The sequence below is a fragment of the Astyanax mexicanus genome, chromosome 1, assembly GCF_023375975.1.
Source record: "Astyanax mexicanus isolate ESR-SI-001 chromosome 1, AstMex3_surface, whole genome shotgun sequence".
NCBI classification, from domain to species: Eukaryota; Metazoa; Chordata; class Actinopteri; order Characiformes; family Acestrorhamphidae; genus Astyanax; species Astyanax mexicanus.
The window spans coordinates 93,469,911-93,487,649 of record NC_064408.1 but is presented as its reverse complement, the minus strand read 5'-3'; the positions used below and the strand labels follow the sequence as shown (position 1 = coordinate 93,487,649).

At 37.3% G+C, this 17,739-nt stretch overlaps 1 protein-coding gene across 3 annotated transcripts in view; it reads right to left on the bottom strand.

The window, feature by feature from the left end:
- The window catches only part of tpk1 (thiamin pyrophosphokinase 1), a 233,636-nt gene that overhangs the window by 38,552 nt on the left and 177,345 nt on the right, over positions 1–17,739 (bottom strand). For all 3 annotated transcript variants that reach the window (XM_007253533.4, XM_007253535.4, XM_007253534.4), the window contains exons 6-7: positions 14,753–14,848; positions 7,296–7,442 (exon numbers count right to left, since the gene is read on the bottom strand). In XM_007253533.4, coding sequence (XP_007253595.3) covers positions 7,296–7,442; positions 14,753–14,848 — 243 coding nt within the window. The remainder of the gene's footprint in view (positions 1–7,295; positions 7,443–14,752; positions 14,849–17,739) is intronic.

The following is a 17,739-nucleotide window of genomic DNA, read 5'->3' as shown; positions in this document are numbered from 1 at the left end:
CAGCTCATTAACACCCCATAATCATCAGTCTTAACAGTGAAAGGGAAAATATTATAAGTATGTACGTTATTCATTACTTGGCATGCAACTCAAAATGGAATTCATCCTCCTGTATAATTCATTAATTCTGTAGTTCTATTGTTCAGCACTGACACATAAAACAATTACCATTATTTTACCATTTAATTACTATTATTTCACTTTGATGTAACCATTGTTTAGCACCGACAATTACTGCAACAAGCAAATGAAGTTAATATAAAACAGCAACATTGAAGTCACATAAAATACTAACAAATTGCCTGTTAAAATAACTGTAGCTAATCTATATTTTATTACCCATGCAAAAACATCTCTATTTTACACCATTAACAAGCTTAAAGTAGCTCCACAATTCATTAGTAGAATTAAGAGGCACTGAGCACTTTGAAAGTGCACAGGTAGTTTATTAAAATAAAAAAGACTTATTTACATACGCTGCCTGATCAAAAAAACATGCCACCACCACCACAAAAAAAGATCACACTCTAATATTATGTTGTACCATCTTTAGCTTTGTTTGCGGCACACATTCACTGTGGCATTGTTTCAAAAAGCTTCTGCAATGTCACAAGATTTATTTCAATCCAGTGTTGCATTAATTTTTCACCAAGATCTTGCAGCATTAATGATGGTAGAGTCTGACCAACCGCTGCACAAAGTCTTCTCCATTCAGCACATCCCAAAGATTCTCAATGAGGTTAAGATCTGGACTCTGTGGTAAACAATCCATGTGTGAAAATGATGATCTCATGCTCCATGAAACACTCGGAATTAAGAGCCCTCAGAATCCTACCAGTAAAGTTTGAAGCTACTTTGAGCTTGTTAATGGTGTAAAGACAGTGATTTCTTTGCATAGGCAACTCTTTGCCCATATGCCCAGCAGTTGCATATTGCCAAAGCCCAGGAATCAATAACCTAGAGATGTAACCACTGAGCCACCACTGCCCCTTATCTCCCAAAATTATTATTCTAACTATGCATACTAAACTACTAATCTTCACTCATTTATTATTACTGTGGTTTTAATCTATATTAATGGATCTGCTGTCACTTCAAAATTTCACAAGTAAACACAAAGTAAACAAAGACGCCCCCCTTTGTTTTCACTGAAAATAAGGAGAATAATGTAAAGCCATCAAACTGTGACATTCCCGCTTTCTGTCAATCATCCAGTGAAAGAAGTCAACATCAGTTTATTCACACCTTGTCTTCCAGCGCCCCCCAAGCTGTAGTCTAATTAGCCATGCAGTTTGTGCTCACCTGTGTGCTCCAGCATTTAACACAATTGCACCGTGACAAACACAGACTTCACCATCTCACCATCGCCTGCAGTGCTCTTCACCGCTAATCCAATTAGCACATTGAAACACCAGCACACACATGTACAAACACAACTCTAGAAGCTTAGAAAATATTCTAAGACCTTACTAAGTTCAATTTAATTAACACCTTTTACAACAGACATAAACAACAAAGTAACACAGTTTCTGACAAAAAAAAAGTATATAAAAAAAAAGTTTGCCTCAAAAATGCTTTAAAAACATCTTAGCAACACTGTAATGAAATAATAAAAGTTGGCAGGTGAAATTAAAAAAGAAGAGGAAGTTACTTTTAGGGGTGTCATAAAGCATTGCAATAAAAGACAAGACTATTGATCATAGAAAATACTTACAGTATACTTACAGTATAATGTGTGTGGTTGTATGTACAAAATCTCTGTCATAATTTGTTGTTTCATGATCCATTTTTCAACCTCTTTTAATCCTCTTAAAGTATTACTGTGCCCTTCAGGAATTATTGTTCTCTGTTCTGATTGGTGGCCCTGTGTTAAGTGTTATTCAAAAAGCGTGGAAGCTTAAATTGATAATTCACATTGCCTTGCCATAAGATAACACCTCTCAACTCTCAACATTGTTTTTGTTTAACAATTAATGTTACACAGTAGAATTGTGAAACCAATGTAGAATGTAGAACATTTTTGTCACATACAAAGTTGTCAAATTTAAGTTTAAACCTTATGAGTTCTGAATATAACACAAAATACAGAATGACAACTCGATCTTAGTAGACTATGGGCACATTTGTACACCCTGAGCAAGGTGTGTAGTGATGCTCGTTGCTATCTAACACCGTGTCAACTGTCTATCCTTGCACTCACATCGTTAAAGAGTTTAGTAATATCCATGATGGGGGTGGTGGTCTGGAACTGAGGTGTGTTTAGGTTAATATCTGGCGTGTTTCTATCTTGGCGACAGGAAACAGGTGCACCACTGACTAATTAAAACCTTGACAACATTCAACATTCAGCCGCCCAATCCTATCTTAGCAATGCAAGAGCTCTGTGCACATTACGCACGCTCAGAGTGTGTACCAACAATTATGTTTAACTTTGTTGAAATAACATAAAAAACATAAGTTTGTCATTCAGTTTTATTTTCTACACCTTACAGTTTAACCTTTTTTGGTGCAGAAGAAATACAGATTTTGGTAATCAAGATAAGCAGGTCAGTTTGTAAGAGCTCTGCATCACTGGCTGCTAGGAAAATGTTTTGCACTGAAAGTAACATGCAAAAGTTTAAAAAATTCAACTTCAAACTTTATATGACCCTGTGTATCTGCTGGGCTGGACTCTGACTGTCCGCACCTGCTGCGCACAGCAAAAAAAAAATGTTTGCCCCCTGCATCGGACTGAAAGAAATGTGTTTGAAAGCACAGCAGCAATTTCCCCCCCGTTCAGCGTGAAAGCAGCTTCACATGAAACCGCGGTTTGTTTACCCTTTCACCATGACAAAATTAAAAACAGTAGTTTCGTCAAAAGAGTCGTTTCAAATAACAAACTAATTTATTTTCCCCACAACCCCCTGTCATGTCTCAGGGGAGGAGAGGCTTGAGTGAATGTATGTAAAGTGAATAAGATGCCTGGATTGACCCAACATCACAGTGATGTGGGGAAAGAGCTCCATATACCCACCCGGAGAGAGCATGGCCATATGTGCTCTCTCTGACTCCGACTGCTGATGGCAAGCATCATATTCCAGGATTCGAACGGGTGATCCTCCGATCATACTTGCAGTGCCTTAATGTACTGTATTTATTTTTTATATTATTTTTATTTTGTAGATTTTTAAAAAACAATATTTAGAAAAAAATATTCAATGAAAACTCATGCATTATATAGTATTTTAATTTATTTGTCATTATAGCTTGTTAAAACAGCTATAAAATCTCTATAATCCATGGTCTCTTAATGTTCTCTGGTTTAATAGTTTTCACGTTGTTATTTTACATCTGGCTAAGAGTCTCTGAAAGAAAGAAGTCAAATGCAGTGGTGTACACAAACAATACACATTTCTTTTTTTTCTGATTCACACCACAAAACAATTAGGATCACACTGAACCCGATGTGAGGGAAAGGTCATGACAGCACTTTCTCTCCTGGTCTCACATGTTTTCGTGCAGCATCAGGGTGGCCCCATGTTTGGGTAGGCTGTGTGCAGAAATATTCATTCAGAAAGCGCTAGTCTGGCTGGCTTTCAGAGACAGCCTGGCTTTGAGCTGTATCTGTCCTTCTCTCTGCACCACACTCAAAATCACACCATCAACAGTCTGAGCATGCAGTGCGACAGGAGCCAACAAAGCAAGACACATGCACATGCTTCACCTTATACTTTACCAGGACATAAGGTCATTACATGTACACTCTGTGTTCAGGCCCAGATTTCCCAACACTTTCCTCAGGCTCTGTGTGGTTGGGCTAAAGAAAATGGTGACATGGGCCTTCGCTTTTTTATGCTACCGTATTTTTCGAACTATAAAGTGCACTGGATTATAAGGAGCACTATCAATAAATGTCTATTTATAACATAATTTCTGCTCTATTTTCACTGGATTATAAAGCGCACCGTATAATAAGGTGCATTTTATGTAACACTATTAAGTAGTAGTAGGAACAGGGGTGTCGGAATGTTTACTTCTAAATTCAGCAGGCAAGACCTGTAAAGCTAAGCTTAGTTAGCTTAAGTAAACAAAACTGTAATTCTTAAAAAAAAAAAAAAAAAAAAAAAAAAAAAAATCACCAACAACAGATTAGTCAGACAAGTCAAAAGAGCTATGGGTTTAAATCTACACAGACTTCTCACCTGAAAACTTTTTATTTGGGTGAGTAAAGCGCTTCCATGTATTTACAGTAAGCTTAGATTTACAGATTTTAACTATAACTGGAGCATTAGCATTAGTGGCTAACCGCAGCTAATGCTAATACTGCTGGAGAACTAAACTAAAACTCCTGTATAATGCTGCACTTCAGTGGACTTTACTGCTCCTGACTGGAAAATTCTTACATGAAGTGCACTGGATTATAAGGCGCACTGATGATTTTGGGGAAAATTAGAGGATTTTAAATGCCCCTTATAGTATGAAAAATACAGTATTTTTTGTATAAAGCTATGGCGTGATAATCACAATAAAGCAAAGAGAGAGAGCAAGAGAGAGTGCATTAGAGAAAGAGGCGCAAACAGTGTGAGTTAATTTACTGAGGTGAGTTTAAACAAGCTTTACGCCGTCATGAACAATACTAACATTAGTTTAACTAACGTTAGCTGGCTAACACGTTAGTTTTAGAGAGATACTGTACTTTGTCCATCCATTATAATAAAGTTATATTTTATATGTTTTAGACATATAATATAGACATATACAGACTTTAATGATAATAATAATAATAATAATAATAATAATAATAAGAAGAAGAATAATAATAATAACTTATTTTCTTAGACAAACAATCATTTCAGGGAGGTATCTCCATGGAAAAAAAGTAAAAAATACATACAAGTATCCTAGAATCTCCTAAAAATAACATCCAGCCTGTGTGAATGTTCCTTATAATATAATTTGTATTTTTTAGTTTAATATATGTATGTCAAACTAGTAAAACATAATGCAAAACTGTTCTTGGGGACTAAATGTTTAGCTGTCCTCACCAGTAGGAAATACAACTGAAGGGCATGACAAAAAAAAACGACTAATCGTACAAATAATCAGCAGATCATTCGACTACTAAAATAATAGCATTAGTTGCAGCCCTACGCAGTGCTGGCCTGTGCAGTGTGCACATGTTATCTCCTTCTTATGTTTGCATTAAACTCTTAATGAACATTACATTCTTAATAATCACTTTTCTGTAAATAATAGGCCTATGCTTCTTTTGTATTGCTCTGTTCATTAACATCACTTTGAACAGATTTCAGTCATTCAAACAACTCAGAATTGTAGTTAAAAAGTCTTAATGCTTTACTTATTACAAAAAACTGTAAGTTTAAATTGGGCTTGGGCTCATTATGACATTTATCGGGTGGGCAGAGGAAAGCTTGGACAGATTTTAGGCCCAATCTAAGGCCCCACTCTAATCTTAATGGTGTCCTGTGACAATCCATCCTCTGCAGCTTCAATATTCTCACACAGTTCCTGCTGATAATTCAGCAGGTACAGTATGGAGTCTTGACCACCTGGATGTGTGACATGTGACAATGGAATTACTGCTAGCTAAATATCCAGAACTGTGTCTTTCGGGTAATTCTGTGAATATTAAAACATCTGTTAATTCTCTTTTTCTCCATGGTTTGTACAGACCTCCCAGATCCTTCATGACTCTGGTAGAGTGCCTTCTATTAACTGCATATCAGCACCATCCTAAAATTGTTTTTAAAGCTACCCACCAATCTTCATTCCTGCCAGTTGATTCCTTCTGCATGCAACATTTTGTTTTTAGACACATAAATGAACCCCACAGTCTGGTATAAAGCTATCAAATATAAAGGAAACCTACGTTTTTTTTTCTGTGGTACAGAGAGTTTTGCGAGTTCTGAAGTTCCACACATTGTGTCTAGTGTCATAGAGTGTCCTTTTATTTGGTTGGTTCAGTCTGTAGTGTACCCAAAAACTATCCAAAACTGCTGCCACACTGTTTTTGTTCAATCCATAATAATAAATCATGAATTGACATAAAAAGTCTATAAACATATGCAACTGTGGTTAGAGCCTGCAGTCCTGTGAACAGAAGGTTGCTGTTTTGATCCCATAAACTGGAGAGAGAAAGAGGAAAAAAAAAAGAAAAAAAAAAAAAAGAACAAACACCACTGAAGTGCCCTTGGTCAAGCCAAGGTCAAGCCACCTGTCCCCTGTCCCCTAGGTGCCCACCCTCAGGGCATGTGTGCTCACTGTGCCTTAGTGTGTTAGTATGCATGTATATGTATGTTCATCGCACTCAATGTGTGTTTAAAGTGCAGACTTTTCAGATTTTTGTCACAAATATTGCACTGATCATTCTGAAATAACACTATAATTTTACATAAAGATGCACATCAGAAGAAGAAGTGAAAGGCCGTTGACAGTGTGACTGCAGATAAAGGTTGCAGGATGAATTCTAAAGCTAGATAAAGATAGTTAGGCTTAAGTACAGATGAACTGCAACATAAAACACACTGCAACAATAACCCAAGAGCTTCATAATGCAAATAAATGGAATATTCTTAGAAGGCAGAGACAGTCATGTGACCTCAAACCACTTGAGCATGCTTTTCACATTATTGAAGACAAGACTAAAGGCAAAAAACCCACAAACAAGCAGCACAAAATGCTGCAGTAAAGGCCTGGCACGCATCTCAAGGGAGTAAATTCAGTATTTCAAGTCAAGGCTTTTACTGTTGTTTTATCTGTGTACAAGTACACGGTGGAGAGGCATGACGTTCCTCAAGGACCATGGTGCAACACAAAGCAACACAACACTATTCAAGACTTTGTAAAGATCAGTGTGTACATATGTAAAAAGTGAAATCATAGAGCAAAAATGATACAATAAATAGGACAACCACAGCAAACTTTATATTAAGAATAAACAGAACAATAAAGTTTTAGTCATGTCAAAAGTCTTGATTTAAATCCCATTCAGATGCAGTGGCTAGACCTTGAACAGGCCATGCTTGGAATTGAAATGTAGCTGAATTAAAACAATACTGCAACAAAAACAGTTATCACAAGTTTTCACAAACAACTTAATTAGGAGTGTAAGAAAATATAGATACATCAGAGTATTACAATATTTTGTTATGTAATATTGTACAGATTTTCAAAAAGAATCTAAAGAATGTAAAAAATAAGAGGCCACTTAAAAATGATGAGTTTCTCTGGAAAAGAGAAAAAAGAGAAGCATCAGAGTGTTAAACGGAGTGATGAGTAGTGAAAGATTTGATTACCTCTCGCAGGAGACAGGCCAGTGATGAACCCTGAATGACCACCACAGGGAGCTCTGTCATCTTCTGGGCGTGAAAAAGAGTCTCCACTGAAGCCATGATCTGATCAAATCGGCCCCCCAGACCACCCAGGGTGACTATGGTGTCCACCTGTGAAAAAGACAACCAGTCACAAACTCCAAAAAGAATACTAGTGTCACGTCTTCCTCCTCTTCTGTCTTAAAATGTTTTTATTAATCAACAACATTCTGTGATTAATCATTAATAACAGGCTTGTACATCCTTGCATTTAGGGAAGGCAAAACAACTGTGTAGTGTGATATGTAGTGCAAACTGAAAGCTGCAAACTTTATGATTTTACAAAAATTTATAATATCTCAGTATAGCTTAGACGATTTTTTAAGATTTTTGAAATCATTTTATTTCAATTTTTTTTTTTCTCCCCATTTACACAGCCAATTGCCGACTCGTTAGGACTTCCCCTATCACTAGTGATGCTCCAACACCAGGAGGGTGAAGACTAGCACATGCCTCCTCCGATACATGTAAAGTCAGCCACTGCCTCTTTTTGAACTGCTGCTGATACAGCATTGCGAAGTAGCATCATGGCGCACTCGGAGGAAAGCGCAGCGACTCGGTTCTGATACATCAGCTCACAGACGCCCTGTGCTGCAGACATCACATTTTGGAGTGATGAGGGGAGAGAGCGCCATCTACCCACCCAGAGAGAGCAAGGCCAATTTTGCTCTCTCAGAGCTCCGGCAGCTGAGGGCAAGCTGCATGAACAGGATTCGAACTGGCATATACCACTCGGAGCCCTTGATTTTTAATGATTTTTGTGTAAAAAAGAAAGTGCAGAAGAGAAGGGAATGGGAAGGACAGTGAGAATTACTTATGAGATTTAACCCATATTCCATATGCCAATGTACATAAAAAATGATCGCTCTTCAAAACTACAGTGTTTTTATACTTGTAATATGTCACTAGTTTATGTAAAAAGAGAGAATCATGGGAGGAAATAGTGGCAAAGAACAATAATCTTTGGAGAAAAAAGAACACAGTAAAGTTTCCAAACTAATCTAATGTTTTAACGTGTTAACCTTGGCAGCACCTCTATAATGCAAAACACATGAGATCATGGGTTCCTTCAAAGCAACTGTCTAAAGATCGAAAATGCAAATAATCAATGTTCACAAGGACAATCCTATAACAGACAAGCCAAGTGTTCTTCAGCTTTATCTTCCAGTGGGTTTTACTGTGCAGAATGCTAATAAGAAAGGTCAAAATGAGATCCGAAAAATCAAAACCCCCATATGAGTGTCAAGAACCTGCAGTTAGGTTTAGCCCAGACATGCGTCTTCAAGCTTCTCCAAGCTTTATTTCATATAAAGAATATTCCTAGAGCATGTCCCTCTCCTTTACATTCAGCATGGAGATCCCCATAAATGCATTTGTCACTTCCAGAATACGTTACTGCAGCGCTGTCCTCTACCAGCTCTCTTCCTCTCAGCTGGAAAAGCTGCAGCTTGTACAGAACTCAGCAGCAAGGGTTCTCGCCAGCACCAGATCATCAGATCATAAAACTCCTACACTTAAAGATTTACATTGGCTACCTCTACAGTTCCATACATAATCCAAAGCCCGCCTGCTGCTCTTTTGGGCACTGAATGGTTTGGCACCTTCTTACGTGTCTGCACTTTTCCATTCCTGTTCACCCTCACATACGCTCTGGTCCTCTGACACCCACTTATTCTCTGTTCCTCCCAGCAGTCTCTCTGCACTGTGGGAGACAGGGATTTTACTGTAGCTTGTGCTGAACTCGGAAACACTCTCCCTTCGTTCTCTAAGCTGCTGAAAACCTTTCTCTCTCAGTTTGCCTTATCCACTATGAATGTACTTTATATCTTTTTTATTTCATATAAACATCTATTCTATCTATATCTACTATTATCTTTCCTCCTGTTTTTATCCAATTTCACTGGTTTTATATAAAAAAGGACACATATTCTTAATCCTAACAGTTTATAAAGTGGCTTTGGGTATCATGAAAATAACTTTATAAAAGATAAAGGAAAATACAAGGAAAACCTGCTACCTCACCCTAAAACCTTTTCAAATATGCTGTCAAACATCTAGATACCGTATTTTACAGACTATAAGGTACACCATATTAGAAGGTGCTCTATTAACGAACGTCTATTTTCTGGTTTATTGTCATACATAGTGCGCACCGGATTATAAGATTTTAAGCGTACCATTTTAAGTGACAAAGATAAGGAACGATTAGCACCTATTGCTAATACTGCTCTAGACTCTTCTTCTAGAAACTTAATTGAAACTCCTGTATAATGTTGTACATTAGCAGAGTGGCCTTACTGCTCCTTACAACCTGACTGGTAAAATTCACACATAAGGCGGATTTTATGTAAGCCTTTTAGTGTGAAAAATGTGGCAAGTTAAATTAATTTCAGAAGCAATTGTTGTGGATTGATTAGGTAAAAACAGAACAATTTGACCACAATCAGCAAAGGTAACTTTGTCAAAAATGGCACTCCATTTCATTAAAGGACTGTTAAACATCGAGATATAAATATCAAACCATTCAGTTACAAGAACTAAAAAAAACTTTTGGCAAGATTTTTTTAACAAGCTGTGTAAACACCTGTAAGGTGTCTAAACTCTTAACAGGACACACTAATGAGTTACATTTTTTCTTATGTTACGAATAACTAATCCTAGGATAATTCTAGATTCTAAACTACAGCATCAAAAGACTAAGTCTACAAACGCTTAAAAAAAGATGAAACTGTGGCTCCGAGTGGTGAAGTAGGTTAAGCGCTGCCACTATGATGAGGCGATTGCCATTGGCTACCAGAGCCCTGAGAGAGCACGATTGGCCTTGTTCTCTCTTGGTGGGTAGATGGTGCTCTCTCCCCACATCACTAAACGGTGATGTCGATCAGCACAAGGCATCTGTGAACTGATGTATCAGAACTGAGTCGCTGCACTTTCCTCTGTGTGTGCTGTGATGCTACTCGGCAAAAGAGACAGTGGCTGAATCACATGTATCGGAGGAGGCATATGCTAGTCTTCACATTTCAGGTGTTGGGGCATCACTAGTGATAGGGGGAGTCTAATGAGTTGGTTGGGTATTTGGCCATGTAAATTAAGGGAGAAAATTAGATAAAAATTAGGATTAAAAAGTTATATATTAAAAAAAAAGGATGAAACTGAAGCTTCTGTGCCAGTAACGGCAAAAAGTAAACCAAAGTTCATATTTTTGTTACATTTGGTCTGGTTTCACACTGTAGTGAAAGTGCACTGAAGAACTTTCCTAAATGTCCTTTCGGCATAATCAATATCAATTTTAATTCGAACCACCCAAAAAGTGCTCTCACACTGCTAATAAACCGAGCCATGGATTAAATCCCTGATTCAGACTGACTTTTGGTCAAACAAAATTTTGGTCATTCACAGAACCTTTCACTGCTATCTTGGTTCAGGAAAAAAAAAGAAAATCATAAGCTTTAGACCAAACAAGGTAGGTCTAAACAAAACTTAAATATTAATTTCCTTCAATTCCACAGTCACTCACTTTTTCAGTGACATCATCGTTGAATTTTATGTAAAATGAATTCTCAAAACTCTCAGATCTCCCCCATAAGGATTAACTCCAAGCTAGAAACCACTACTCTTTTTCAGTTACAAGAAACTTTCTGCTCCAGAGCTTTTGTTTCTCACAGCAGGTTCAGCACTGGTGCCCTTTATTTCACTGCAAAAAAAAAAAGTGTGTGATAAAAAGTGTCCTACTTATTTATTTATTTACCCGCTTATTTACGAGAGGACAGTGTGAGGAGAGGACGGGAAAGTGTCGACGTAGCAGAAACACAGTGATTATCACACTCGCCTCCACTTGTCTGACTGATGCCCTCGTGGCCCATCCCTGGGAGCTTTAAACACTCAGTGTGACACGGAGCTGCTTAAAATGCAGGGACGATAATCAACACATCACACACGGCCCCCCCACTGGGCCGTTTAAAGAGCAAGTCATTACGAGCCGGCCGACACATAAATTGTACACATTACAGTGGTGAGGTAATTATGCTGACGTTTAGGGGAAATTACTCAAAATATGAAGTACAACTCTTGATGCGAGTCCCTTTGGTTTCTCTTGAAACGGGCTGTCTGAACTTTCTTTACTTCTCGGGTTTGAGTAAGGAGAGCGACCTCACACTGAGAGCTACAGAAACATTTAAAGATGTACACGATGTGCTTGCAGAAATCACAGTTTAAGACAGCAATCTGCACTGCTGTAAATTCAGGCTCCCCTAAAAGCTGCAGTTATCGTCTGCAGAAGCCATAAAGTCTGTGAGGGAAGTACAGAACTTTCAATAAGTACCACATTTATTTGTGTAAGTAGAAGCAGGACAATTTTTCCAATATGATTAACATTAGGGGTATACAATCAAGAGGTAGGTGATACGGACCTAAAATAACAACACGATATGTCAGACTATTGCTGTGACAACGATATTTTTGGCAATACGATTAACGATTTTAATGATTAAAAAAATATAGTACTGCAAGAGAAAATGTTAATGCTTTATCCAGTATATTAATTTTAATGTTAAGTATAAACAATATGCAAACTTTTAGTAGCTAAAATAATGTGATCTACCAAAACTGTAAAAGTGTAATACATTCAGAGCATGATAAACTGGAAACCCTTAAAGCAGTAGCAAAACAAATACAAATTATACAGCTTTGGAACCAGAATACTGCAATTGTCACACATGGATTTTTTTATTGTTTTAAAAATGAAAAGATTATAGTGTACTGTATGAGAAGACAGACCCCAAATACAGCAGTAAGCCAATGTATTTTCCTCTAAGCATGTTCAGGTGCCTAGTAGCATTGCATTTATATCAATGTGAGAAAACATACATTGGCATTGCACGTGTCTCAGATGAAGCACCATCGGGGCTTGGTGCAAAACAAAGATTTCATGGACAGATAAGCTATCTTAAAATAAGGGAATTTATATAATATTTAGTACCAAGAGAATTGCACCCAAATAGCACTGTATTGAATGAATCAGACTCCACTGGATGATCTTTTTATATTATATGAGCATTGTTATTTCTTCCACCCATAAAGGACACGCTGTACACATGCATATCTTGACAAGAAAAAAAAAAAGCAAAAATGCAACATAACGTGAAGCTTTAAATAAACAAAAATGTCTGTAAGGGTGGAAGTCAAATGCAAAGTTTGTGCACCCCTATTATTTTTATTATCATAATGCGTTGAATTTAACATTATGGAAGACACATACATATACCACATGTCATGCTTTGTTGTTCCTTCCAACAATTCGATTGAGAAGCGCGTTCTCTGAAGAGGATGCACGTATTTACATGTACTAAATCCTTAAATACCTGTCCAGGTACGAAGCTGGTGTCAATGTGCAACATTGAAAAAGGGATGAAGTCGAAGGTTGAAAGTAGAACTAACACTGCAGAGCAGACAAAACAAAAGTGTGTGCGCTTCTCGGCCTAACACACACACACACACACTCTCACACTGCAGGGCAAAAGGGCACGGGCAACCGAAGGGGAGAAGGTAAGAGAGAAAAACAGAGGGGAAAACAACAAGAAAAGTTAGAAAGGAAACAAAAGGACAAAAGTGTGTGTATGTGTCTGTGGGTGTATCTGATGGTCAGCAGACTGAGGCCCTTCAGACAGGCTGTCAAAGTTCACAACCAGACAGAGAGCAGAGGGTGTACCTCTCACACACCCACACACACACCCACGCATCCTCTCTGACAGCTCACAGGACGCAAATTCACAACAATGCTAAAACCGACAGCTCAGGCACACACGGGTACGGATGTTAGGCGTAGCAAGCACACACTTTATCTCCCCACGGATAAAAACCCCCACTCTGGAATCACAAAGCAAACTGCCTCTCCACCTCCGGCCTGACATCTAAGCTGCTTCAGAATCCATTCTTCCACAAAGCCTCTCTCTGCAGGCCCTCGCTCTACATCTTTATTTCATGTCTCTGCCCCACGGCCGTCTGCTCTGATACCTCCCTGTACAACAGGGTACCTAGGCAAGTGAAAGCATCTTAAATGAAGAGAGTATATCTTATATTTCTCAACATGAGGCTTCCATCCCTGTAAAAACACTGTGTGGAGTGTGTGACTTTTCAACAGAGGAAAAGAACAGGTTTTCATGAAAATTCAGAGCATTTTCATCATGATCACCTTGATATTTTAACTTCTGGCCATTTTAAATGGTGTTAAGACATTGCAGGTACAAGTTGTTCATTTTTTTAGCATCAGGTAAAATTCATTGGGAGTGCAGGATATGAACAAAACATTGGATGCAATAATAGTATTGAATATCCTGATAGTAAAGCGGAGTGTGATAAATTAAGATCCCAAATTAAGCTTGGCCTTGGTCATTTTTTCTCAGGCTAAGAAGTAGGTTGGTGTGAGCATTAAATGTGGAACTGTACCTCACTCTACCTTTTTTAACCTCACTCTACCTCACTCTATCTCTCTCAACAGCTCTCTACCTCTATCTAATGCACTCTACCTCGCCTCTTCATCATTCCACCTCATTTTACCTCGCTTTGCCTCCAGTCTTGTCATGCGATCACAGTGCTCAAGAAGAGCTCCCTCTGCTGCAGCATGCGAGTAATGCAGTTTGAGTTTACTGTTATACAAGTGTTATCAGACCTCTAAAAAGTATAATTTTTCGTACAGCCCTTATATTCATAAAAATTTATTAAAAGGGGTCGTAAACTAAACTTGTATTTCTGTTCTTGTACTGTCCATCAATGACAGTTTATTTTTATGCAATTTAAACAGTCATGCATTTTTTCAGGGCCACTTTTCATGACCAGGATTAAATAGGCTATTTTTGTTTCAATGCTTTTAAGCCTGATATATGTAAATGCACTGGGTTAAACTATTAAAATATATGTAAATGCACTGAATCCCATGACATCACAAAAAGGCTGCTTTTGCTTCTAATTGTCTCATTTTCTGCTGCCAGTCAAAAACTGTATCTTTGGACATTCCCCTAAATAAAACAAAGAGGAGTTACCAACAATACTTTAATGTTTAATAATCTTCTTCTGAAATATGATTATACAACCTAAATGTAAATCATTAAATACATTTAATGCCACTCTATATTTTTTTAGTGTAGAAGTTATGATCAGACTGCAGAGATTGACCAGACATAAACAGAAGGTCATGTGAGGCAGGCATTGATTAATGTACACCCACCCCACCCCCCCTCCCCCCCACCTGTGTTGGAGACGAAGCAGACAGTGAGTTAGATTAGAGTCAAATCTACATCATCAGCATCAGCACATTGATTTCCCTCTGCTGGGCTCTGGGAAACAAAGGCAGAGCTGAGTGCTGACTGAGAGACTGAGAGTCGTACCTGGACTTGCCGTCTTTTGATCTCCTCCACCATAATGGCCAGGCACTTAGTGAAGTCCGTTAGATCCTGGTCAGCCGTTTCGATCAGCTTGCACTTCTTCAAGCATGTGGGGTCAACAAAAAAGGAGAGAAAAGGTGAGTTTTAACACTGTAAAATTGACACTGGCACACAATGGCCAAACATTTTTCAGAATATTAACAAAAAAATGATTTCAGAAAAATCCGACAAAGATAACCTGAATAAATACAAAAAGCTGTTTTTAAATAATGAGTTCATTTATTAAGGTAAAAAGGTATTAAAACTACCCTGGCCCTATGTGAAAGAGTTCAATTTCACTAAACACACTGATTACCCTTGTGAAAAGGAAGTAAGCTCAAATTAGGTAAAGAATACTGAAAGTGCATTTTTGATTTAATATACTTTCTAAAATATTTTAAGAAATATGTTTTAAATTATATGCTGTGTTGGTAGAAAATATATATAGGGGCATTAATACTTTTATGTTGTGTTTAAATATAGCATAATTACAACTGAAAATTAAATATACTTAACGTTGCCATAAGTTGTTCCAAAATAGTACACTTATATACTTAAGTAAATATTTTATTGTAAAAAGTATGTACTTGTCCATGTTAAGTGTACCTGTAGAATCAAGAATTACCTTAAACAGAACCTGTGTGTCAACATTAAGTAGGCTAAAATGCAAATCTCAAAATGCATTATGTCGCTTAGCAACAGGCAGGCTGGCCAGTGTTTAGCCTTTCTCACAAGATAATACCTCAAAGCTCATACAGGGCAAGAAAACAGAACAGCAAGACCAGCTTAAAATATTGTCTATGTTAAAATACTTGGAATAAACACAATGGACAATAACAACGCTGTAAAAATTGATCACCATCACGTTTATTTATCGTACGATAAGTTTGTAACATAATTATTGTGACAGGTCTAATTAAAGGCACTGAAAATTCTGAAAGATCAGTATTGACTGGTTTAACAATCACTGTAGTAAATACAGAACATATTACTGAACTGTTGCACTAAATTCTAAAAGTTTTTTTTTTTTTTAAACTTAATGAAAGTGAACCTGTGACCCCCCTCCCTCGCTTAAAATAGTGCTTTTTTGCTGTGTGTGTGTAAATGGTGTGTCTCATTGGGGGAGCTTTTCAAAGTGTCAGCGAGAACTGAGGGAAACACTGCTGCTCTGTTCTGCTTCAATAGGGGCGTCTTCACGCGCCGATCCAGGTGACTTCTCATTCGCAGCAGGTAGCACAAAGCCCGGCTGGCGAGTGTCAGCTGAGGAGCTTGTTCGTGGTGCAGCGTGATCTCCCCTTTATCCCCTACAGAATACTGCTGGCTCTCTGCCTGCTTTTCTCTTCATTCACATTCAGATATGCAGCTATGCACCACCGCACTTGGGCTCTTGTGAAAGTCTGTAGACAAAATGTATCTTTGTGGGCTTTCTTGCGAAGCTAAAGTGCTTTGCCTCCTGCGCCCGTGCCGTTTTTCTTCAGAGCAATGCGCGGCTCCCGCAATCACATTTATTGCAAGTGAAAAAAATGGCAGGGGGGATCAACCTGCACTGTGAAATCTCCATTTCAAACAAACTGCATGCAGCTAAAATTAATTTGGCAAACAGAGCTGAGCTTCTTCAACACTGAAAAAAAAAATGTATGAAGGATTAATCTAAGCAGCAGTATATGTCTGTATGGAATACATTATAATTATTCATTTTATTTATATTTAATTGATGATTTTCACTCATTAAAATATCAGCTGATTGATGAAAAAAAGATAATTAATTCAGAAAAAATAAATAAATATTCTAGAAAAACCCACCAGGTCAGAATAGCTCACAGTGGTGGTAAAACCACCAGGTCTGAGAAGTTTATTGCCTGTAAAATTTACACGCTGACAGCTATTACCAAATATTATTTACAATAGATTTAACATCATATATATGGTGAAGAGGCACATTCAGAGAGAAATGCACACTATATGTTCAAATGGTTGTGGAAACCCCTTTCTAATGAATCTATCCAGCTACTTTCAGTTGCAAATGTACACACACAGCTTGTCTGGTCCCTGTAGAGAAGTATTTCCAATGGAATAAGAGCAAATTAATGTATATACCTAAATGTATACACTTTAGGAATGAGTTTTCTACCAATAAATAAAAAAAAAGCTTAAAGAGTGATAAAATCAATAACGAAAAGAAGAAAAGATGGTTATAAGGTTCTTTGGCGCGATAATATATAAAAAAAAAATCACATTTGGTTTCATGGTGAACGTTTAAAATATTAAGAAGTTTAAAAATAACATTTTTGTAAACATTTGTTTTAAGGAAAAGGGTGCTTAGAACTATAAATTCAAAGTAAGAACTATTTGTATATTTTAACGAAAGAAGAAACACAAAAAAAGCCCAAATAATGAGAGCAACTTTTAAAAGAAAGAAGGACACTATTCCTTAAAATAAAGGTATAGGAAAATGCTGTTTGAAGAAATACCAAAAGCTGTTTAGAAACTTTTCAAGACAAAAAAAGCAATGAAAGAAACAACTACAAATGCAACAATAAGAAAAATAAAAGTGCTAAATGTCTCCTTTAGAAATACGTTCATCAAAACACGTTCCTAAAAATACATATTGTTAATTAGATGAAGGAGTTTTAAGAAACTTTACTAAAAACATTAAAAATTATGCACAAAAAAGTGAGATTGTCTATCAATTAAAGGATTTTCCTTGAGCTGTATGAAGCCAAGACCCACTCTGGAACATGTATCTTTAAACAGGATGAAAGAGAAAAAAAGAAGATAAAAAATAAAGATGCCTAAAATGTTTTTTTTTTTTTTTGGAGCAACACTTTCCAGAAGGACATTTCAATATCATTATTTAAAAAAAGACCTCTGGGACCCAAAAACTAGTCTCATAAAATTATAAGACGAAGAGTAAAAGGTGGACTGACTGCAAACCATTGAGAATCACTGCT